General features: G+C 41.3%; 1 protein-coding gene across 2 annotated transcripts in view; it reads left to right on the top strand.

Annotated features, from left to right (window-relative positions):
* Window positions 1–26,185, top strand: part of LOC136882193 (arylsulfatase B) — a 286,880-nt gene that overhangs the window by 152,588 nt on the left and 108,107 nt on the right. For both annotated transcript variants that reach the window (XM_068225672.1, XM_067154756.2), the window contains exon 5: window positions 4,716–4,968. In XM_068225672.1, the coding sequence (XP_068081773.1) occupies window positions 4,716–4,968 (253 nt within the window). The remainder of the gene's footprint in view (window positions 1–4,715; window positions 4,969–26,185) is intronic.

Genomic DNA, 26,185 nt, shown 5'->3' with positions numbered 1-26,185 from the left:
TGCAAAATCAGAGGAAAGTGTTGGAACGTGCCCGCGAAGATGTTTTCACAGGAGAGCAAGAGAATTATTTAGTTAATTATGCGCATTGGAGCTTATATGATGTCGCCAGCTCCCACTTGGAATGCTAGCGTACAGTGAGCCATCTGGTGACGATTGGGCGTAGCACTTACTCTAGACCAACGGTCAAGCATTCTTAAATTCAAACCTTCATTATTGAAGAAGTCTTCTCATGGAGAAACGAGATTTTCTTTTGAAGACGCAGAGCAAATTTCTCTGTGAAACGTAAAATTTCACCTTGCTTTTAACACGGCAAAAGCCGAAAGGCTTATATCATGTCTATAATTACGGGCCGTGAAAGCATCAATCTAAACATGTGCTTAAATTTTCGAAGATATATGGTTGAACATGTAAGAACTCAATACGTTTAGCCTATTAAGTGGCAAATATAAATGGTATAACCTATGTTTAAAATTTAGAAAGATGGTCTGTAATGATGGGAAATGCAGAAAGAAAACTAAATTGGGCTGAAGTACAGGAAGGCCCCTACCTGTGAAATATTTTACTTAATTACAGTTAAAAATTACCGTACTTTTTCCCGGGTGCGGTAAATGAGCGCTCTCCATTCATTCTGTTTATCTAAAAGTTTTCTTCCATAACCTGCTGCAAATTCAGACCTCGTTCAGTTAGATCATTTCCAATTTGATCGATCCATTTCTTTTTTGGCCGACCCCTTGATCTTTTGCCAATTAAAAAGTAATCGGTAAAATTACAAATTACTTCACTGAACGCCAGTAAATCAGTGACATTTTTTTAAATGGAACTAGAATGATAACATAGTTCAATCAGTCGCTACTGATCTACATTTAGGACAGTCGCCCAGGTGGCAGATTCCCTATCTGTTGTTTTTCTAGCCTTTTCTTTAATTGCAAAGAAATTGGAAATTTATTGAACATCTCCCTTGGTAAGTTATTCCAGTCCCGAAATGCAGTTCCTATAAACGAATATTTGCCCCAAGTTGTCCTCTTCGATTACAACTTTATCTTCATATTGTGATCTTCCCTAATTTTAAAAACACCACTCAAACTTATTCGTCTACTAATGTCATTCCACGCCATCTCTCCACTGACAGCTTGGAACATACCACTTAGTCGAGCAGCTCGTCTCCTTTCTACCAAGTCTTCCCGGCCTATATTTTGCAACGTTTTCGTAAAGCTACTCTTTTGTCGGAAATCATCCAGTGTGCCCTACAGGGCCCTATGGTTCCGGCCAGGCGAATACCGGTCTCGAACCAAGAGCACAGTAGTGAAAAAAGTCCCACAATCGTGAGCTGGTGCACATAGTCTTACCTGAACACATATCCTCGCACAGCAACTCAGTCACGCACATCTCAGGGGTACAAGGGAAAACAAAGGGCGAAATTACGATAAACAACAGGATATGTGACATATCAGGTAAGAATAATCTAAAATAAAAATGACAAAAATACGAGAAACCAAGCCGCACTCATAAAATAACATGATGAATTTATTACAAAAATTTAAATCCAAAATCATATATACAAAGAGTTTGAATATCTGATATATTCCAATCTGATATCGCCGAGGACCTCCATGTCACAAAACCATCGGTCTGCCGGGCTGGAACAAGGGTGGAACAACAGAATAAGTCGAAATAGGAAGATAAGAGAACTATCTGGGCAAAAGGAAAAATCAAAAGGCAATCTCCCATGCGTAAAAACGTTGCGTCACATGACCTCGAACCCATACTCTTCCGTAATCAAAGCTTTACAGTACACGACCTGGACTGGATGAAAGCTCACAGTCCAGCCTAACTAAGGTACACACACTTATCAATAAACCTAAAAATACCCCCGCTCCAACAATACGTGGCGAATAAACATGTGGCGAGATTAAGTAGACAAGAAAAAATAAACCAAACTAACGAACTGCGGTCCTAACAGGCAGCTATAGTCAAGGTCACAAGCCGAGGGCAACTCCCCCTAAGCACTTGAAAACAAAACAAACACGCGGACAGAGACCAAATCTTCTCGTCTATGACGTCACACTCGACTGCCCTGCCTCGCACAAGTCACATGGCAGAGTGTTCTCCCCCGCACTACGCACAGCTGTTCAACTACAGGGACTTCATACCCCCTTACATTAACACACATCTAACCTTTTAGTGCTGAAATTATCTCGTCATATCATATCTGCCTTCATAGGGCTTGGACATACATATTACTCTCACATACTTTGCCTCCATAGGGCTTTTCATCATGACACCTGGGTTCAGTTCCCTGGCACTACCAAAACTATTCATCATATCAACAGCACTCAGTCATACAACGTCTATGCGTGCGATTAGCTATCTCTACCGTGCATATGAAGCACTAGCAGCATGTCTAACACCTCCAGCCATGCCAACCTGTGCAAGTCAAGGAATCTGTCTCCAGTATGAAAAACTTACGTACAATAACCAATGAAATAAAAATCCTCTGCTTCTGAAATTCCCGTGTCTGGCTAAAAGACCTAGCTAACGTGACCAATGCATAAAAGATGCCGCGAACAGAAACAAACATAATACAAGGTGAAAATATAAAAATATACAACCATTTCTACCGTCCAGAGTTCGAGAGACGCCGGAGCCCCCAGGTTTTCTGGTGGTTCACGCATGCACAGAAACGGTGTCCCGACATAAAGAAAGCATGCCCTACCCCCACCTCTTCGCTTAAAGTATTGCTGCAGGTAGACAGCCCGCAACAAGACCTTTGTGATTGAAATGGGCACAGTGGTGGATGTATAGCAATGCACACACTGTGCCTTCAGCACTACCCTTTCACTCTCTCCCCTTCTTTTCTGTACTGGACTGGCATTCAACACTACCCGTTAACTCGCTTCCCTCCATTTCAGTACTGGAGTGGGGCAGTGTTGATTGTTTATGCCGGAACACCATTTCTGTGCATGCATGTACATATATAGATTTCAACGTTCACCCATATCAACTCCATTTTCCACAGACCCGTGTGTAGTGTTTAAAAATAAGCTGTTAATACTCACACAGACCAGGTGACTAATTTCGACAATGCCCAACACTTGGTACTTGCTTTTCCTTTCCTTCTTTTTGCTTGTCGTTTAAGGTCCCACTAACACTTCCATTTCGAAGGTTTTTGGCGATGCAAGGATGGGAAAGGCCTAGGACAGAAAAGGTATCGCCAGTGGTCTTAATTAAGATACAGCCTAGTATCAAAATGAGAAACGATGGAACACCATCTTCAAGATTAGCGACAGTGGGATTCAAACCCAACATCTGCCACCAAAAAATACCGCGGTGACCCCTGATACACTCTCAGTGAATCCTGCTCTAGAAAAAATGAAAACCTACAACCTGTTTTCCAGTCATTGACCGGGTCAGGGATGTAATGAATGAAGCATATATAGGCTGTTAGTACGATGGGGTCGCCACTCCCAAAGTGATATATTAATGACTGATAGATGCTATGAAATGAGAATGGAGAGTGTTGCTGGAATGAAACATGACAGGGAAAACCGGAGTACCGGGAGAAAAACCTGTCCCGCCTCCGCTTTTTCCAGCACAAATCTCACATGGAGTGACCGGGATTTGAACCACGGTATCCAGCGGTGAGAGGCCGACGCGCTGCCGTCTGAGCCACGGAGGCTTCCCTGCTCTAGAATAAAATATAAACATATCTAATTCTTGCTAAATACTTTCTGAAGTTGGCTTCATTGTAACTAAATTTTACTTGTTATTGTGGGACTCAAAATCGCATCAACATCATCATCATCATCGTCGTCGTCGTCGTCGTTTTCCAGCTCCAGTTTCCCGGGTGTGGTGTACAAGCGCTTGTCATTTCCTTTTGTCAAAGTACAGTATCTGTTCCTCTATGTCCTCCCACTTGGAATGCCTCTTATTGACCTTCGATTTCACTGTGTCTATCCATCGATTCCTTGGGCCCCCTACTGGGCACTCCCGTTTTACTTCTATGTCAAAATAACTCCTTGCTGTTCTTCTGTCAATCCTCATAATATGCCCAAACCATTGTAGCCTGCGTCTTCCCAAAAGCTCTGTAACAGGAGTTTTGATGCCTGCCTCCTTTTTGTTTGCTTCAGTTCTGATCTTGTCTTTCCTGGCCTTTTGGTTCATTGTTCTCATGATTTTCATTACTGCTGACTGGATTTTATTATTAGCCTTTTTAAGTAGGGTACATGTTTCTAGTCCATAGGTGAGAATTGGAATGATGTACGCATGGAGCATGGTCATTTTTTTTATTTTTTTTTGCAAGTTGCTTTACGTCGCACTGACACAGATAGGTCTTATGGCGACGATGGGACAGGAAGGGGCTAGGAGTGGGAAGGAAGCAGCCATGGCCTTAATTAAGGTATAGCCCCAGCATTTGCCTGGAGTGAATATGGAAAACCACGGAAAACCATCTTCAGGGCTGCCGACAGTGGGGTTCGAACCCACTATCTCCCGAATACTGGACACTGGCCGCACTCGAGTCCTATTAAGTATTTCTTGTTTTATTGTGTTATCTTTTGAAATTATACTTCCAAGGTATTTGAAATTGGAAACAGATTGTAACAGAGTTCCCTCCAAAAAATGTTTGTATCCTTGCCTTTCCTGTTGATAGTCATTTCAACAGTTTTTGTTTTACTGATGTGCACTTCATAATTTTTAAAGTTGCCGTTCTTAATCAGGTATTCTACGGTCACGATTTCTGGAGAGACTTGGAACCGGCCTGGGAAGAGGACTGCAAGTATGCCACCAGTGTATTCACGGAGGAAGCTCAGAGGATCATCAGGGATCACGACAAGGCTACTCCTCTGTTTCTGTACGTGGCTCACCTGGCGGTCCACGCTGGGATTTATAACAGAATGGAGGTGCCGTCAGAGGAGCAGGCACGCAACAGGTTCTCGTACATAACCGACCCTCAGCGTCAGTTGTACGCAGGTAAGAGCCCCAGTGCGAAATGTGCTGTTTTACTCATCCGTGTTCATAATATTTTCTATATGCGAAAAATGTCGCAAGGAACCTACTCTTACGGCGGTGGAAATCCCTCTGTTCTACCGGGCTGGTCATCGGTTGCTATGGAAGACAGGTCATCTTGGAATCAGTAATTTTTATGTGACGTTAATTAAGAAAATTTAAATTTAAATTTAAATTTGGAAAAGACCTAAAATTTATATGTTGTAGGAAACAAGGCACACGGTATTTATATCTGGTGTTGGGCTTCTTGATCCTAACTATCCTTTATTTAGAAAGTCGATGTCGACAAATCGGGACTGGGTTAATAGAATCCGAGATTTAGTCATCTTAATGAGTTACAAAATCTGTTGGTTCAAAGGTGCGGTATGCAAGTCCCGATAAATTCCGAAGTAGGACTTATACCATGGAGAGTATGCCATGCGCCACAGTAGCTTGTTTCGAAAGGTCTGAAGCCATCGCAGAGGTATCTTTGGAACATAGCAGCAGGCGCCACACCCGTGCAGTAGAATCGGCCGTTTGCAAGAGAGACAGAGTTGTCGCTCAAGTGTTTAGAGAGGTTTCAGAGCACTCCGGTGTTAGCGCGGTGGAGGGCGCGTAAGTAACCGATCCAGTACAGGTCGACATATTTGATTTTTCTCACCCGTGGTAAGCCACGGATTCTAATCTTAAGATGAATCAGCCTCGGCCCCGTCCTAGTGAAGAGAATAGCCTGGGTTTTATCCGGATTAATTTTAATTTTATTGGTAATACAACATTTCCAAAGTTTTTAATCCAGGTTTGCATTTTCGAGATCGCATAATTTTCGCTGAGTGGTATCAACCGCGATACCATCAGCATATTGTTGAATTTCAATTCCCTTCAATCTAGGGAAGTCAATCACATACAAAGCGTGTGAAATTGGCGATAATGCTCCACTCTGCTTGAAGGTGCCGAGGGATGGATGTTTCACCATAGCAAGTGACCAAAAATTTTCGTTTGTGGAGATAGGACTGTAAAATTTTAAGTAGATAATGTGGAATTCGATATCGTTACAACAGTTTAACAATTAAATTGTCGTGCCAGACGGTGTCAAAATCTTTCTCCACATCAAAGAAACCGCTAGCATGCTCAACTTTAAGTTGAATCACCTCGTAACATATTGGACGAGGCGTAAAACAGCTAGAGGAGCGGAGCAGCCCGGAAACCAAACCGCTCTGGTCACAATGTGTTACTAGAAGTAAGATAACTTAAGCTGATAAGACCATAATTCTATAGAAACAGCCTGCTTTCCCCGGCTTTGGAATGACACAGACTTTTGGCTGTCTTTCAGCTGCGGGGAAGTATCCAAGGTGGAGACAGGCTGTGGAGATTTATAGCCTAGAAAATTATAGCCCTACAGGGTAAGGATTTTTTTTTTTTCGTTATTGGTTGTACGTCGCACCGACACAGATAGGTCTTATGGCGACGACGTAAGGATTTAATATCCATCACAGTGACCCTACCAGCCCCTGGGGACTTATTCTCGTTTCGTCCGTTAACGAACCTAACCACCTTGGCAGGATTGAAGTCAGTCACCTTGTCTCGTCATGTCCAATTTTGCCTAAAATCTGAGGCCTTACGGGCTACCAGTGTTTCAATGGCGCCATCATCATACGGCGTGTTGTGGCGTCATTTTCCCCTCTTATGTTTTTCTTCCCTTAGGAATACGGGGCCGGTCTAAGGGCTCAGACGGTTGAGGCACTGGCCTTTTGACCCCAACTTGTCTGGTTCGATCCTGGCTCAGTCCGGTGGTATTTGAAGGTGCTCAAATATGTCAGCCTCGTGTCGGTAGATTTACTGGCACATAAAAAACCTCCTGCGGGAAAAGTTCCAGCACCTCTTCGTCTCCGAAAACTGAAAAGTAGTTAGTGGGTCGAAAAACCAATAACATTATTATTACGAAGTAAAGGAGGGGATCCTGCACGTGATGAATAATAATGTAATTACTCAATACAGCAACCCCCCCCCCCCGCTCCTGCCCTTGCTACAGTCGTATTTTTTATTCGAAATACACTATGCTCTTTTATCTACGTTACACCGAGCAACATGCTATATTAGGGTAAAAATAAAACCCTCAAGCTCATATTTCTCATCGATAACACTTTTACATTTCCATGCACACAACTTAAGGAAGTGTTTTTCTGTCTGTGTGTCTGTCTGTGCGCGATGTCCAACAAAGTCTACAGCACGCAGAGATCTGAAATTTTGGACACAGGTAGATGGAAAGGGGTCCGAATGCACCTCGAAGCTGGAATTTTCATTTTCGCTTTCGTTGGTGAGTTATGAACAAAAAACCATAGGAAAACGTGCATTGGGATATGACAATCCAACGTGCTGTCACCAAGATTAAATGCACAGAGTCACTGTCGCTAGGCAACGTTCGTAAGATAGGTGGAGAACAAAATATTCAAGGAGCCATTTTACGTCCAGGACATAGGAAGCCTTTTTTGGTCTTATATGGTGTGAGGGCATATGACGGTGTTGATGGTGATTCGTCCGTCGGATCGGGACATAAATTCTTGAGCTATTCGAGAGGAGTGGGCTATGTGCCGGCATCGGGTTTCATCCTCTTCATTCTTACTATCATACAAAAACTCGCTACGAAGATTCATCTCGCTTCATACCCAAACCCCGTAGAGAAAGGGGACAAGGATTGGACACGTATAAATTTACAGGAAACATATCTGGCACAAGATAGACGATAACAATAAACAAGGAATAATACATAATATATCAGTCAAGATGCAATTTTAAGTTCGTGGAATAGGAAGCCATTTTCCTTCAGTCTATGATGTCTGTCTCTCTGTCTGTCTGTCTGTCTGTCTGTCTGTCTGTCTGTCTGTCTGTCTGTCTGTCTGTCTGTCTGTCTGTCTGTCTGTCTGTCTGTCTGTCTGTCTGTCTGTCTGTCTGTCTGTCTGTCTGTCTGTCTGTCTGTCTGTCTGTCTGTCTGTCTGTCTGTGTTCATGTGTGCGATTCCCAGCCAAATCCACGGCAAACAAATATCTAAAATGTTTGTCATAGGTGGGCACAGGTTTTCACCTAAGACGCATGGCTGTGTATAAGAGCAATTCTTGCACCAAGACATGAAGCTGTCAACGTCATCAACAAGCAACACTCACAAGAATTATCCGGTTTTCTATAAATTGAAAAGTCTATTGACATGACATGTCATACAGATGAGGCTGTCAACTACACGACACCGGGCGAGTTGGCCGTGCGCGTAGAGGCGCGCGGCTGTGAGCTTGCATCCGGGAGATAGTAGGTTCGAATCCCACTATCGGCAGCCCTGAAAATGGTTTTCCGTGATTTCCCATTTTCACACCAGGGGCTGTACCTTAATTAAGGCCACGGCCGCTTCCTTCCAACTCCTAGGCCTTTCCTACCCCATCGTCGCCATAAGATCTATCTGTGTCGGCGCGACGTAAAGCCCCTAGCAAAAAAAAAAAAAAATACACGACAGAGATTTTGAACAATTTGGAGTCACCTGGAGTACCCTCGAACATCTTGGGGTGGACGATTGTGGCACCAATTATACTTCTCAGGAATATGAATCCTTCCCTCTGCAATGAACACGGCTCTGAAACTGATAACGAATATTATTGAAGCCACCATCATGACTGAGCATGCCGCGGGCGAAGTAGTAAGTCCATTGAGTAGGAAGCCATTTTCTGTCCACGACACGAGGAGCCAATAGCCCGTAATATTCGAAAGTGTTTGTGTGTATGTGTGCGAAGCCCAGTCAAATCTACGACACACAGAGATCTGAAATTTTGACATAGGACAATCGCTTAAAGTTGTAGGACATCTTCGAAAACGGTGCTTTTGCTATTGTCAGCTGTACGTAGATTGTTCAAGAGTTCGAAAGGCAAACACAATACAGTATACATCTTACTTCCAAATGGAAGGACAGTAATATAGTTTATTCCGAAGCTCTAAGGAAAAAATATATTTTGTATTATATAGCATGGTCTTTTACATGGTTTTAATATTATTTGTACCATCCATCAACCCGGTATCTTAAGCATTGAAAGTAACAATATAATAAAAATAAAATAAGGTATTTCATACAATTAACGTCAAAAAGATGTAAGTTAATAAATATAATGTTTTAATTTACTTTTAAACAAAGAGTTTAGAACATTTAAGGGTTGAATTAATAAACGTGGGCAAAGCCGCGGGCACATGCTAGTATACATATAAAAAGAGCCAGTCACGCAGTCTAAAAGCTCTGAGCAATAGTGTACTACAGCATCAATCAGAACAGTCAAAGTCGTTGTACACTGACGTATTTTGGTCACTGTACCCCTTACGAGAGGGATATGCAGCCACCCACAACATTCGCTAATGAATGTTGTGAGGTAACGGAGCGAGAGTACGGTAGAGCACTCTTTTTCTGAGCTTTCAAGTGCCCAGCCGCTTTCTTCTTATCGATAGCCACCTAAAACAGTCACACACTCGCCAAAAAGACGGGTGTTCCCCATCGTAGTTAACACACTGCCTAAGCGGAAAGGCAGTAGCTTAGTGGTTATCGCCATATCTAAGGGCCGGGTGACAGTAATTAGGTGTGTGGTCCAGTTTTTGGCATTTATAGCAGTGGAAAGTTCTCCCTTGCCCGGTACGACTCAACAGTGACCTTGGCGCTATCTGGAAGCGTTAAGCTGATAACACTAAGCGGGATCCCCTTACTGGTTATACTACTCTGCCCAGTATGTCCTTCGGCCCATAGCCAAGTGCTATCAGCACTTCTTTGACTCAATCGGTGCCGACACTTTGTAGTAGGGAACCAAGGTGCCTCTGCTGATGAGGGGCGTGAACGATTTCAGAATCACCGCCTCTTGCTTCAGAATCTCCCCCTCGGGAAGTAGGTGGATCAGGGAGCTGCACAGCTCTGCTTGTTTGGGTTTTCCATCGGCACTCCAAATCGAGGTTGGTACTTGTAGTGGGTGCGTTGATGTGCTGGGTTGCGAACTGGCACTTTTCGCCGATTGACTGGAAGGGTCCCCACCGCCTGGCGTGGGCTGCGACATATCCGTGAAATTCGTCAAGATCGGCGTGTGAGTATTCCAAGTAGGGAGCATACAAAAACAGACACGAACACAAACAGTCTAATCAATTCAGACCAAGGCTTTTTCCAGACCAGTGGTCTAACCAATCCGAACGAATGGCTTTATCCAGATCAATGTTCCACGAAGCCTGGACACCGCTTCGTGGACTAAACTTGGAGGCTTACACCTCCCAGATCCCCTTTACTTGTCATGTAAGTCTGGGTTCAGTGTTCATAAGTGCTTTGGTGGTGGTGGTGATAATTATTATTTTAAGAAAAAATACAACTGAGCAACCATCCTCTATTAACACTAATCAGAGAGAAAAATGGCTCCGACACAACGAAAACCGAAAGTATCGGCCAAAGAAAGACAAGAGTGACAAAGGGTGTGAAAATGAAGTAGTCCAAAGGAAATAAGCTCGATTTGTTCTGAGTGATTTCTGAAAAGAGAGTAGTGTTATGAAAATGTTGCAATCTTCGGCCTGGGAAGACTTCGGAGTAAGGAGAAGGCCTGCTCTACTTAGCGGTATGTTCTGAACTGGCAGTGGAAAGATGGCGTAGAATGGCATTAGTAAACTTGAGTGGAGCTTTCAAACGTTGGAAATATAACATCCAGTTAAAGGATGCAAGAGGACAAATTGGAACAAATATCCATGTATACAACCATGAATAAGGGATTGAAATAATTTATCAAGGGATATGCTGGATACATTTCAAGTTCCTTGAAAACATTTAAGAAAAGACTAGGTAAACAACTGATAGGGAATCTGCCACCTGGGCGACAGGCCTAAATATAGGCCATTGATGACTGCTATTAAACTAAAAAGAAATTCATTTAGTAATTGGATAATGGTCTTGGCTGATATTAATTCGCGCAAATGGCACCTATACTGAACCCTTGAACTTACCGTTCCCATCGTTGGTCGGCCATAGCTGCTGCAATAGAGCAGTATCGAACTCTTAAATCTTGCGGTCGTAGCGGGTGTGTTTCGGTCACGATATTGACCAAACGATGGGGTTCAGAAGAGAGCCTAACTACTTGAAACGAGGTGCAAATATGTGCTTACTAAATTTTAATAAATGATCAAATGCAAAAATTATGTTTATAAAATCATTCATCAGAAAAAAAATTATTTGACATTTAAACGCAGTCACATTACAATGCGTGAATGTTGTCTTTTTATATTTATCGAAGAACTTTCTTCAGAAGAAAGTAGAAAATATCACAAATTAGTGGACAGCGAAAACTAGAAAAACGAAAATAAGACCTGAAAATCAGGCACCTTTTGATCCAAACAATAAGTGAGAATTAATCCACACGATCCGTGGAAAATCTGACCTTCAACAAGTAGAATTCCAGATTTACATTTAATTAAGGTTATCCACCAGTCTAATACCCTGTCGGATATGGGAACACCCGCCGAATAGACCCTTAATCGAACCAAATTGACTATCAGTTGCTTTGGATAGGTTGAGAAATATTACTGGAAAACATGGTGTTCATTACAAGTTAACAGCAACAGTCGTAATTAAAAATAAAATTCCACCATGTATTGTCATCTCGTGACACCCTTAAGTTATGGAATACTCCCGATGCTGAAACATGCATCACCCAAACAGCTGTTCATAAGGAACCAACAACAACTCGATCCGAGAGGATCTTACGTTAAGTCGTTCTGAAGGAACAAAACTGTGAAATGCAGGAAAAACTTATTCATCATGGATTTAGAAGAAATGCTAAACACTGAAGTTAAAGAAAAAGTGGTAAATCACTTGAAAATATTCTTATAAAACCAACTTCCAGGTTATAAATTGTTATGTTAAGTTTAATAAACTTACAAGTCCATACGATAAAATAAAATTTAAAAATATCAAAGGAAATCTAAGGAAATCTTTCCATTCCCAAAATTTTCGACTACCAGTACAAATCAGTCTACCTATGTTTGTCCCAATAAACTAACTACAAGTTATTGATAGACCAAATGTCTTACCTGTTATAAAATGCAAGAACGAAAATTGAAAATAAAATATATTAACGGCTGACGAATCGAAACCGCATTCGTAGCGCAAGCCCTACATAAATCAGCTAAGTGTCCACACACACACACACTATCAAAGCATATCGGACATCTGAACGATAAAATAATTAAGTCAAGAAATAAAATTAAAAGTACTAAAGTTCACTGAACCCGAACGTGCGTTGCAAACAGCAGTAATAATCAATCTCCATTAGCTCAATATCCATGCTGGACAACCCTCACGTTTATGCCACTAGTGGTTCCATGCTACTATGTAAACACCTTCTAGCTAGTTAGGATTGTGCCGAAACATGACCTCAATATTACTTTGCTAACACTCTTTGCATTACATACCCTACCGCGGACACTACTTCGCAAAAACACCTAACCTAAGACTTTACTATATACAGACGACACCCTAATCCTGTCGTCGAGCCTACATAGTGCCTACACACCCTAACAATAACATCTATATATACACGTAGCATCCTAAATCTATCGTTGAGCGTAAACTGGGATGTCTACTCATCCGTATACTCCTATGATACGCGCAACGTCCTAAATCTATCGTCGAGCGGAAACTGGGATATCTAGTCATTCTCTACAATATCAGGCGAAATCGTAACTTCAAACATAATCGCTGATATTTAACTTGAAACCTTATCGAAACTCGAACACAACGAAATGAAGCTTGCCACAAAATGAACTCAAGTCTGGAAATGTAACTATGTCCATTCTTGTCAATAAAACGTGAAATGAAAAACTGAAACTAACAACATGCTGCTACGTTAAATCCACGACTCAAACACGATCTCAACACACGCAGTGAAGTTTGGAAAAATAATAACAAATTCAGCGCTCGTCTAACTTTACGTAAATATAGTCAAAATAGTAATCACCACCAATACGATCCACAATGTAATTCGAGTGTGAGGCCCAAAAGATCCTACCATCTCATCATTTCAAACATTTCTATCAGCCGAACTATCCAGTGAAACGAATTTTCCTCAATCTACCCAGCCAAACTATCACTTTAAATAACGTCCAATATTCCATCCCACAATGTTTCCGATTAAATGATCATTTCGTCTCGTAATAAAAAATATACTGAATGGAAATTTGTTACAATAATTAAATAAACCAACCGTGTTTCAGAATGCCATTCTGTTCGTGAGGTCGCTTACTATAACATGCACTATGCTGATTTTACATAAATCGTCATTTGGACTTAACTGCCAAGAGCTACAATCTTCTACAGAAATTGTTTATCAGTGGGAGTTCTTGACTTGAAATCATAAGAGACGTTACAACGCACTCACTTCGAATCTGACCATCATTAAATCAGTCAGCTGTTCAGGATTCAGGATTGCTAACGGAACATCATATACAGCCTGCCTCAGAAATATCACATTTAATATACAGCCTGTCTCAAAAATTATTTGCCATCGCCTATCATCACAGCGGCATTACTCATGAAATACAGGCTTCCAATGCCTTCAACGTCTTCACAACTATTCTCTTAACATATCATTCCGACACAATCTATTTCTTCCTGTCCCAAAACTTTTCAAACCCTGGTACTCCCATGACGAACAATTTTATAAGAATCTTTTCATTCACTTCATTACATCTTTCGGACCTCAAGGACAAAATAACATACCGTGATTTCCTATATCACAAAATACACGGTGTCATAAAAATAAATTTTCCACAAATAAATATAACCTCTATCAGACTTCACTGGGGTTTGGGAAAATCGCAAATTCTACTCAACATTACTGTTATATACATGTTTTAACATAGAAAAATTTTATCTTTCTGTAAATATTATTATTATTATTATTATTATTTCGATTTTTTCTGAACTCATACGATATTCGAATTTATTGTGTTCACCACGACTACATTATCGTTATCACCTTCCTAAATTTTATCAGCTTGAACGATATTTCTTCTATTCTTTTTAGCACGATATTTAAACTTCGCATTTTACAGTTTCTTAACGTGATTTTTATCTGTCATGAAGAGTTTCACACGCCGACAAGAAATATAAACACTTCGCCTGAACATTTTTAATTATTAATTCGACACACGCACTGGAAAATTTTATTGGGACAAACAAATTCTATCTACAACATTAATACAAAATATAGACAGACCTGTAATGGAGTCATCATGGAGTTCTGGTTACATTTTAGCCAGCTGACCTCTGATTTAGCCGCACATGACTGTAGAATACATCATCTTCTTATAGATTACTTATAAATACACAGATTTTACACTCGCTAATAATTAACAACACAAATGATGCATTCTCCTCGGTCGTTATCATGCGAACGTAATTCTCTCTGTGCTGACGACTGTGAACTGTCTCCGGGGGCTCTGTTCTCATCCACCCAATTAGGCCAGGTGTTCAAAAAGTAACAAAATCAGACCTGTCTCTGACTAGCCTCCAAACCTTCTTTGACAATTTCAAACACACAATGTAATAAATGAAATCAGCTACGTATTTTAAGTAGGTATCTATGCCTTCACGGTTTTCGTCGGCGGAAGCTCAGGAAATTTTCTACCAATTTCCGTTAAATACTCTAACTTGAACCATCTACCTGAACATATAACACAAGTTATTTTTAAGAAACAAATCCCGCACTTTCTCGTAGACGAGCTACATGGGTTCATCCGTCCAGACCTTCAGATGAATGTGTAAATGTTGGTGGATGAAGATTCCTTTTATAATTCTACAGATGACGCTACCCTGATCATGAAGCCTTCTGGTAAATGAAAATGAAATGGCGTATGGCTTTTAGTGCCGGGAGTGCCCGAGGACATATTCGGCTCGCCAGGTGCAGGTCTTTTGATTTGACTCCCGTAGGCGACCTGCGCGTCATGATGAGAATGAAATGATGATGAAGACGACACATACACCCAGCCCCCGTGCCAGAGAAATTAACCAATTAAGTTTAAAATTCCCGACCCTGCCGGGAATCGAACCCGGGACCCCTGTGACCAAAGGCCAGCACGCTAACCATTTAGCCATTGAGCCGTACAGCCTTGTGGTGAAAACCTCTAATTCCATAACCGCTAGACCAATCTTCCTGACATTTAAGTTATTTCAAAAATTTCACTAAAATTACAATTCACAATGGTGTTGTTTTTATATTTTTCCCATACTTACAACGGGCGTAATGAATTTATTACTGACATGTAACTTCGCGCGCTTTCTTAGGATATGACCTTCACACGTGCCGCAAATCTGCCAATACGGACGCCAACTTCTCCCCAGGCTTAATTACATTTAAATTCGCCCTGTGGATTCTGTCTTCATTTAATGTTTGTTAATAATTTCAGTCCTTTATTCCTGGATTAACCATGTCGTCAAAATCTCTCGTTCTGAAGGCTTTCAATAAATTGTTAAATTAGTCATTACTCGAAATCAGCCGAAGCGTTCCGGCATTTCACGAGTGGGTGATTCGCATGGCTACGCCAAATAGTTATTTGCAGCTGAAATAAATATCTGCAATTATTTATCATCGTAGAATTATGGGTTCAATACTTATATTGCAATGCAGATAATTATATTAATATCTTCATATCGTTGCAAATAACCACGTCACCGAGCTCGATAGCTGCAGTCGCTTAAGTGCGGCCAGTATCCAGTAATCGGGAGATAGTGGGTTCGAATCCCACTGTCGGCAGTCCTAAAGATGGTTTTCCGTGGTTTCCCATTTTCACACAAGGCAAATGTTGGGGCTGTACTTTAATTAAGGCCACGGCCGCTTCCTTCCCATTCCTAAGCCTTTCCTATCCCATCGTCGCCATAAGACATATCTGTGTCGGTGCGACGTAAAGCAAAATAGGAACAACAACAAATAACCAGGTCAAGAATCACTGCGGGGGAAATGGAATTACTTCTTAAATAAGTTAAATGCAAAGCACAGATGAGCAATTTAACAATCTACACTCGGCCCCAGGGCGGTGTTGCCACATATCGTACACTCCGGCCTGTATAAAGACGACATGTGAAGTCGAATGACGGAGGGTAGACGGACAAGAGACAGTGTTGCCCCGCTTCTCCATAGTAGCAAATCGAGTCACCCTCCCGAGGGTGACTCATTTGTCTTACCCTTCAAATTGGGTGTACAAATACCTTTACATTAAAAAAGTACCTCAGTTACATGCCTGTTATTTCAGGTTTCATGTTTTTCATCATAAAACTTTTTCTTAGTTATATCTTATTATCAATGTCAGTTTGAGTTCTCCAATAAAAATATCGTTCCTTAGAAATGTGCTCCCGAAAATCTTCCCGCCTTATGCTACAGCCTAGTCAGGCCCTACAACGGCTGACATGTCTGTTCTATAAAATTCTACAAGATACCTTGAAAGAACATTACATGCGGAATCCAAACACAGTGGCAAAATGATTAATTTCAAATATCCTGTATGCGTTAGTCGGTTTTCGAACAGCGGGCACATTCATGAGAAGCTGGAGTTCAAACATCGTTGTTATTTTTTCAATCAAAGCATTCGTATCACTGCACTACTTTCATACGGCAGGACGATCACGGGGAAAGTAAAGCAAGACAACCATCTTCTCCTAACACTAATAAGAGAGAATAGTTGCGATTTTGAAAAGATTGAAGAGAGGGGAGGATGACATGAAGGAGTGGGGAAGCGATCACGACATTGCCACTGGCTGCTCAATAAGGCGAGCGCAACTCGAATCCCACCCAAATGCATTTGGGATTTATGAAATGAAAAGGCTCTTTCCCATGGTTCGAATTGCACATAAAACTGGAGGTCCCGATCACGATATCGGGAGGCCCTCCTAGCCGACGCCTTGTTCTCTGACGACTCCGATTGTTCGCCAAGCGCGGCCGTTCCTTTCCTATTCCCGATTCCTTCATTCTTGTTCCTCCTTATCCTCTTATTGAGAGTTAAGAGGAGATTATCACGTGGATGAACTTCTCCTTAAACAGTAATCACTTCCAGGCTCCAGGCTCCCTTCGTCGAGTTTTGTTCTCATCTTAAACCGGCCAAACACGAGCGAACTATTTCGCCCGAGTCCATTAGGCAGCTGCGTCAGGTTCAGCCATAAGGTAGTGCGGAGGGTAAATTATTTTTATATGATCTATACATTTAAAACAGTTGGATGATTTTTGTTACATCGGTTTTGAGAGAACAGCTGAACCGATTAACGTCGTAAAGCATTCTACGAAAGCTCTTGGCCTGGAGATTTGCAGAGTGTCTTTAAAAGCATAAACATTTCTTGTCGTGTATTTTTAAATTATCAAAGAAAAATGTTGCATTCTGATTCGTCAAAACGTTCGCCAATACTTCAAGGTCACTGGATTGTGGTAGCGCTGAGGCATACGCTGCGAGAGGGGAGGTGGAAGGGGCCAAGCACGCATGCGCTGTCTTCCTGATCAGCTGTTCCAGTCTGTGTTGTGTTGCAGTTGCAGAAAGTCGCTTATTCGAGAAGAAGCTATTCGGCGCAATGTTACTGTCTCTTTGAAACTCTCCCTATATTTGCTATCTTGAAATGATGTCGGAGAAATGTAGAAGTCCTTTTCTCCGTATAGTAATTTTAACACTAAAGCTATGAACTTCTTCCATCACGGTAGTTAGGAAAGTGCGTCGATCGGAGTGTCATAATTTACTGTCATGGAATCCCGAAGGATTGTACCTTTACTACGAGCAAACTGCTGATGTGCCAATTTTCAAATCTGACTTGGCTGGCATTGTGTTCATAGCAAACCAGGAGCAACTTTCAATCATATTAATGAAATCCTTGACGTGCCCCAACAAAACAACACAAATGTCAAGAATCTATTTTTATCTATGGTCCCGTGCGCACTGAAAAAACGTATATGCTTAATTCAAACGGGCTTCGTGTTTTATTAGTAGCGTGGTCAGGAATAGCCACAATTTCGCAGAGATGAGCAGAGATCTATAATCCCCCGGCGGTGATTTAACTCCTTCAGATAAAACACTTTCGTTTCCTTCTAAAAGGCACCAGTCTCGAAATCGCTTGGCATTTTGCATCACGATCAATCGAGTGCGAACTTTTGACGTCCTTAAAGTTGTAATACTGCCAAAAAGTAGTTGTACAAAGAATGTCTTATGTATATAAATCCTTTACTAAATATTTACCTCATTGACCGTCATATTTTGACGGGTTTCCGCTAATAATAAGAACAATAACAATAATAATAATAATAATAATAATTGGTTTTTTATTTATAATATGAGAGATTGATTTATTTCAAAAAGTAATTTAAGCGAAATCTGAAAGAAATACACGAGAAATATAACAATACGCAGAGTCAAGAGATAAGAAACAATATAGACTATGTTGTTTTTAAACTCTAGAGATTAATTACTTGTATCATTTGAATTTGAAATGTAGTAATCTTTAAGGGTGCGGCTCAACAGTCGTAGATCCTCATTAACAGATCCTGGTCTCCTTAGGAAGAGGTAGGCACACGCAAATCGCTCAGTCCCCTCAAGTACGAAATCACGTCCACTGGTGTTACCAGACATTTTATGGAAGATATGTTGACGACCCGGTGTCTCCTTGATTAACGACAGCAGTTCGGATTCGGCACCGCAGTTCCCCACATACAGCAGGTTTTTGGAGTGGCACTGGGCCGTTTGGATGGATGGAACACTCGCGTGTGGCCAGTTTTATAGTCCTAGTTCCACTTCCACTTGCCGAAGAACACAATGTGACGGTTGACCGAGCTTTCCCCTACGATTACCGTAGCCAGGTGCGGCGGTTCAACTGACAAATAAATACGTACATAAATATGTCTTCCCTTGCTAAAAATATAGTTGAACTATTTCAATATAGAAGACCAATTCCTAACACTTCTGAACGCCGTAAAACTGGGTCAAGTCCACATGTACAACACAATTCGCACCAAGAGCCCCACGAAACTGTGGCAAAAAACATAATCAACAAAACTGTCATTTAGTGACTCGATTTGACTAGTTTTGTAATCAGTGCAGTGTAGAATACGGCACTTCTTCGCAAATTTTATTGCTTACTAGCAAATGTACCCGTGCGTCGCTACGGTATTCTACATTGTATTCGAATATCGAAGTAAATACTGTACATGCAGTAAATAAGATTGTTTTAAAATTGCATATCTCTTAGCGTTATCCGAGAAACAACATGGGGAGGTCCCCATACGCTGTTTCCAATGTAAAGATTTTGTTACAGATTTGTGATATAACGGCAGGCTCACTTATCTACTGCCATTCACAATCGAGTTGGGAAGATTACATTATAATTGCAGGCCCCATTGGCTACTGCGCGGTTACAATCGATTTGGGGAGTTTTCGTTACATTGGCAGCCCCCTTTCCTACTTCCAGACAGATAACAGTTGAGGAGTTTTTATTATAATGGCAGGCAACTACCCTACTATCAGTCGAAATTGAGTTGTGCAGTTATCATTAAAATGTCAGGCCCCTTTTCCTACTGCCAGCCAGCTTACTGCCAGTCAAACCAAGATGGTGAGTTTCCATCAAAATAGCAGGCCACTATGCCTAATGCCAGTCACATTTTAGATGAGGACATTTGTTTATAATTGCGAGCACCATTGCCTACTGCCAAACACAGTCGGGTAGGGGAGGTTTAAACAAAACTGCATGCTCCCTTGCCTTCTGCAAGTCAAATCGAGAAGTGAACTATTCATTACAATGGTAGGCCTTCCTTATTACTGCCCGTTACACAGGAGTTGGAGAAGGACCCCATTCCTACTGCCAGTCAAAGTCGGTATGGGGAGTACAGATTACAATAGCAGACACACCCTTTCTCGGTCGCTACAAATCGACATCAGTGAATATATATAGATCGACATACGAAAGTATATGCTTGTTTACAATATTGCAGACCTTCATTTACAGATAACTGCTTCTTAACGTACGTCATATCGACAAAGGATTGTACCGTAAGACGCCGGGTTTAGTGGCCTAAATGGCTAGTCCTATGATATATAATCTATTCTTGGGTCAGACTGAGTTAGAAACGTTGAACAGGGTAAGGTTCTTGTAAGATTATCTCACATTGCATTACTTTTCGGATAATTATGTGACAGCTACATACATAACACTTGGCTCACATATGGCTACTGGGTGGGCCAATTTTCGTGAAGAGTTTGATTATTCTATATTTTCTATAAGTGATTGAAAGTATGAATTATGCAAGTGAAAAGTCCAAATTTACTTAACATCGATTAACAGAGAAAAATCAAACGTAAAAAGGTTACAGATACGACAAAAAGGTCATACGACCTAGGTTGTAGATCATTCCAAATTGAACGGAGATTGTGCAATCCGTTATGTGATAGGACTTCCCGAAGGTCTGCACCATCATTAAAATTGTCTCCATATTTCGATATTCTTCGGGGATAAAAAGTGAAAAATTTAAAGATCTTGGAAGTTTTCCGTCCGTTACGGGCTAATACGTAAGTTATAATTTTGTCAAATTTCCATTTTCTTTTTCGTCTGGCAGATTATGCCACAATCTGGATTTTGGGTGTTGAGGGTAAAAATTAGGACTTTCAGGAAACTAAACCAAACAAATATGCAGTTGGCCATTATTACCGCTTAAACGGGTAGCTGTGCGAAAATTTCGCCAAAATAGTCTATGTACAGGCACACAGTCGTTACGATTTTATTTATATAGATAGATAAGGAATCTGCTCCACGTACAACACCTTTTGGGCTATGTCCGCTGGACTTAACCTGCAAAACTGACCATTCTTGATACCTCTCTTATTAATCCTCCTGACGAAAAAATTCACATGAAAAGAAAGTTTTAGAGATGGAATTCCATCACGTTTGGTCGATTTCCAGTCAGGTTGGTCTTGTACTATATATATTGTGAAGAATCACCATTTCGGTTCGCTATAAACCACCAGTCCATTCCGGGAACATGAAATGTTATAGACCTTTAAAACCTACCTTTGGACAGGTGGATGCTAGTTTGGTTCGAATATCTTCAGTAGTTTTCAAGTTGTAAGAAATACGCTTTACACGCACCCGCTCTTGAGTCCGCTCTTGAATTAAGTCCGATGGGACTTGTACCGAAAAACGGTCCGTTAATGATATCTCCCTTATTAATCCTCGTATCGAAATGATGCACATGTGAAAAAAGGTTTAGAAATTAATTTCCATTAAGGCAGGTATATTTCCATTAAGTTTGGTTGTGTATATTTTGTGGGAGTGCAAAATCACGGTTTCGGTTTCGTATAAACCCCCAGTTAGTTCATGGATTTAGAAACAATATTTGCCCTAAGACCTACCGAAGGACAGGTGGATTCTAAATATGAAGTTTGGTGGAAATATATCCAGTAGATTCTAGCACTCGCGTACATACGGAGTAATTAAGGAAAAAATAATACAGTTAAGAAAGTTGAAATTAATAGAAAATGGATTATAACTGAGGACAAGCTGTATAACGACAAATATGTAAATGCCAAGTGAATGTATTGGAAAATCAAATGCCCCTCAATAAATTATGCTGGTGTGAGTTATGGATATAATAAAGCGGTAACAGAGGAGAACTTTAGGCGCGGTGATTCTTAGGTAAACAGATAAGAAGATGACTAATGGTGTTATTACTTAATCTATTCGAGGGCGGCTATAACCTCCAACGATATTCCGCCAATATCCCGCAGATAGGCCGATTGACGCCTCTCTTGCCTTCTACCCAAGGAACAACCACGAATTTAAAAGCATGATGAGGAAAATGGCAATACGTTACTTCCCTGCTGGCAAGCAGAGACGTTGCCATGGTAACCTGTAGGTTTTTTTATTTTTATTTTTTATTGGCTTTCGGTGCCAGACCAAACAGCCAGCTAGAAATACATAAGAATACAAAGCATATACATTAAACATACACTGAGAATACGTATGAATCTTCCATAATATTATACTGGTATGACGCTCTGAGCCCGTACAGAATGCGCGCACACACACATACAAAGAGAAAACAAAAGAATAAATTGAGACACTGCAACTGTAGTATATTTACGTAGTTTTTCTGAAGTAGTATCACGTCAAACTTCATAATCTTAAATCGGTGTCTTTTAAGAATATAGCGATTGCATTATACACGTCTGGTTGTTGGGATGATAAAATGCACTGGAAGTTCAATGAAAGTAAAATTGATATGAATTTTTCCCGCTGTACATTATAAAGATGGCACGAGAAGAAGATGTGGTTGAGGTAGCGATTGCTTGGCGGTCACAGGAACAGTAGGGCGAGTTTAGGACTCCTATCCGATAGAGATGATTTGCAAAACTGCCGTGATTGAACCTCATGCGAATAAGAGAAGTGATGTATCGGCGACAAGCATTCCATTTGGAGAACCAAGGTGAGTGAGGAGGGTGTGGTTGGACTGCAGCGTATTGTTTTCCCCGTTGCCCTTTTGTAACATACCATTCTTCTTCAATTTGCGTCCAGGAACGCTGCTTGATACGTGGCACGTAGTCTCGAATAGACACTGGTGAATCTAGCCGTTCGCCCAAATGCGTTGCTGCTCTAGCGAGCTGGTCAACATACTCGTTGTGTTTGATACCTTTATGACTAGGTAACCAAAGGAAGTGCACGGCAATATTGAGACGAGTAAGTTGCCGAATTCTCTGAATGATCTGAATTTGATGAACTGTTAATTTGTATGTAGCAGGTGACTGTAAAGTCTTCAAGACACTGAGAGAGTCAGTAATTATAAGAACTGCAGAAAGTTTAACTCTTAAACGGTATGCTAGAGCTTCGGAAATAGCGACAACTTCTGCTGTAAAAATAGTCCAGTCATTTGGTAAAATGAATAAACGAGATTCTTCAGTCGCAGGACAGTAAAAAGCGCATCCCACTGCAGGCGGTGAGGGTATTTTTGAGCCATCAGTGAAGATTTGAAGAGCATTGGGCCACTGTCTTTGAGTATATTCCACAAAGTAAGACCGAACTCTGGTTAGAGGAAGTCTGTTGTAAAAAGATGTATTGGAACAGAAAACAATAAGTAGGAGTACGGAATCTGAAAAGCAGGGCAAGACTTATGGGGTGTTGATGATGGAAGTATGGGGCGTAGAAACTGAAGACTGTTCAGAAAGCATATATTTTTCATCCATTTTCGGTGTCCGTGCTCTCTCATAACTGTTCCTAAATCAGCCAGACTGCTGCAGATTGGTGGTTCATTGTTGTACATCCTGGCTAATACAAATTCGTCTGCTAAATACTGTCGACGTACAGCAAGAGGAGTTTCGACGCACTCTAGTAACAACGCATTTGTTGGGGTCGAAGCCATTGCTCCAATGCAGGTTCTGACACAGCTATATTGTATTCTGTCCAACTTGCGCAAAGCGATTTTGCTTCCGTTATGATAAAACATACTTCCATAATCCATTTTGGATCGGATCAAACTGCGATATAGGAGAAGGAGAACACAGGGATCAGCCTCCCACCATGTTCGGGTGAGAATACGAAGAATATTCATAGATCGTTCCAGTTTTGGTATAAGCTCAGATATACAGTATGTGGCGACCATGTCAGTCGAGTGTCATATGTGAGACCTAAAAACCTTGCCTGAGGTTTGACTCTGAAGTTGTGTGGTCCCAAGTTCACGGTTAAGGGTAGGACTTTCAAGTATTTACGCGTAAATATCACTACTTGAGACTTGGAAGGGGATAAGGATAAATTATTTTCAAGGAGCCAATGGTCTAATTGATATACAGCTAAAGCCATGTGGGCTTCTACAGTTTGGAGAGAGCTTGCACTAGTATATACACACACACACATCGTCAGCATATTGTAATATTTTAATCCTGGGTGAAAATATGTTCTCTAGATCACTAGTGTAAATGGAGTAGAGCAGGGGACTAAGCACATCACCTTGAGGCAGACCTTGTGAGACTTTCCGTGGGCCAAGTAGTTTGTCATAGTAACGCACATATATCCATATGGTGTGTAGAAGATTGTAAATGCCCTTGATGAGCGGATGAGGAAGGCCGAGGTCCATCAATTTAGATACTAATCTTGAGATATCAACATTGTCGTATGCAGCATAAATATCCAGAAAAAGGGCAAGCAGATAACTGTTCGTAGCAAATGTCTTATATATATCCGTAGTGAGCAGTGCATGACTATCATAGGTACCGTACTTCTTCCTTTTCGAAAACCATTCTGAGTTCGTGGTAGAAGACTGTGAAATTCTAACCACCATTCGAGTCGAAGTTTAATCATTCGCTCGAGGGTTTTCAATACACATGAAGACAAGGCGATAGGACGGTAAGCGTTCAGATCCTCTGGTTCCTTTCCGAATATGAGGATGGGTATCACAATCTGTGTTAGCCAAGATATTGGAAATTCACCTTGAGACCATATTTCGTTTATGATCCGAAGCAGCCACTGTAGAGCTTGGATTGATAAATGGGCCAGCATCGGGTAACAAATATTATCAAAACCTGGTGCAGTACTTGAGGACTGTTTTATTGCATTTTGCAGCTCAGCCAATGTGAAGGGAGAGCATAAGAAATGAGTACTCGGGTTCGTGTTGAACTGAAGGGGGTTGAGAATCAACAAACGGTGGAGCTATTTTGTCAAAAAATCCCTCTATACAGGCTGGTGAGATCGTATGGTATCGTGGACTATGATCTTTGTGGCGGAAGGCTTTGGTTTTGTTCCAGACGTCGAAGATGTTGGCATTCCTATCTAATGATGCACAGAATTCCTTCCAGCTGTGTCTTTTCCTTTCTTTCAAAAATCTCCTTACTTGAGCTGTAATGTGCGGGCATTGCTGGTACCTCTCAAAAGTGGGTTGTTCCTGATATTGCCGAAGCGCTGTCCGTCGTCGTGCAACAGCTCGAGAGCAATCTGGGGACCACCAGACAGCTGGTTTTCCCGTGTGTGTAGATCCAACTTTCTTCAGGGGAATTGAATCGGATGCAGCTTTCTCCATAGCGGAGACATAGAGATTGTAGCTGACACCACTAGAATTTTGCAGTGGAGAAGTAATATCTCTTCATCCATATTGGCTGTAAATACTGGCCAATTTGCTTTAGAGCAGTTCCATTTTCCTGTTGACATTTTCTGCTACTGAGGTAGAGGAGAAGTCTCTATTGTGATCAAAATGGGAAAGTGGTTGGAACCCCCAGAATCAGTAAGGACGGACCAGTTGGTGGACAAGGATAAAGAGGGGGTGGCAATAGTGAGGTCAACTGCCGATTTCTGCCGATTCGGTGAAGGAAACAGTGTAGGGGAATGATCATTCAGGATGACTAAATTATAATGTTCGACCATATTGACTATATCATTGCCGTAGCGATCGGTGGTTGGACAACCACATGCTGTGGAGTGAGCGTTGAAGTCTCCACAGATTATCTGTGGGGGAGGAAGTTGCGTCATTATTTCTTGCCAAATATCCAAGGTGACTGCTGTTCTCGGTGGGCAATATCCAGATGCTATCGTAAGAGTTCTAAAAGGTAGTTGTATACTAGCTGCAATCAGTTGAAATGGCGATGGTACACTACGTTGGATAGTTAGCTGTCTGTAAGATAATGTCGTGTGTACCAGAATATCAACGCCACCATATCCATCATCACGGTCTTCCCTTAAAATGGTATAGTTACGAAAATGTATATATCTTTGAGGTTTGAACCATGTTTCTGACAGGACAACAACGTGAGGGTTTATATTGTGAAGTGTATTATCTAGACTCTCTTTGTTTGAAATAGCCGATCGTGCATTCCATTGAAGAATTTTAAATGCCATTATGAGCTTGGAAAATCTGTCGCAGCATATACTTGATCGCCATGGGTTGTAGAGAGTCAGATGGTTGAGACAAATATTGTTGGATCAGTAAAGTAAGGAGCCATGTCCCAGATAGTGCGATTATGGATGCATGTTGGTTTTGAATCTCACGCTGTAGAACACCTCTGTTCGAGATCACCGACCGGCCGTTCCACTGTAAGATTTTAAAGGCCATTTTCAGAGGCGAAAATATTGGTAATCATGTCGCGGATTGCTGTTGGATAAATGTTACTGGACGCTGAAAATTGGAGCTGACCTACGATGAGCATAATAATATTGAATATTTGC

This window comes from Anabrus simplex, chromosome 1 (assembly GCF_040414725.1).
Source record: "Anabrus simplex isolate iqAnaSimp1 chromosome 1, ASM4041472v1, whole genome shotgun sequence".
NCBI lineage: Eukaryota > Metazoa > Arthropoda > Insecta > Orthoptera > Tettigoniidae > Anabrus > Anabrus simplex.
Note: the sequence above shows the minus strand (reverse complement) of the source record. Positions and strands in the feature narration are given on the sequence as shown.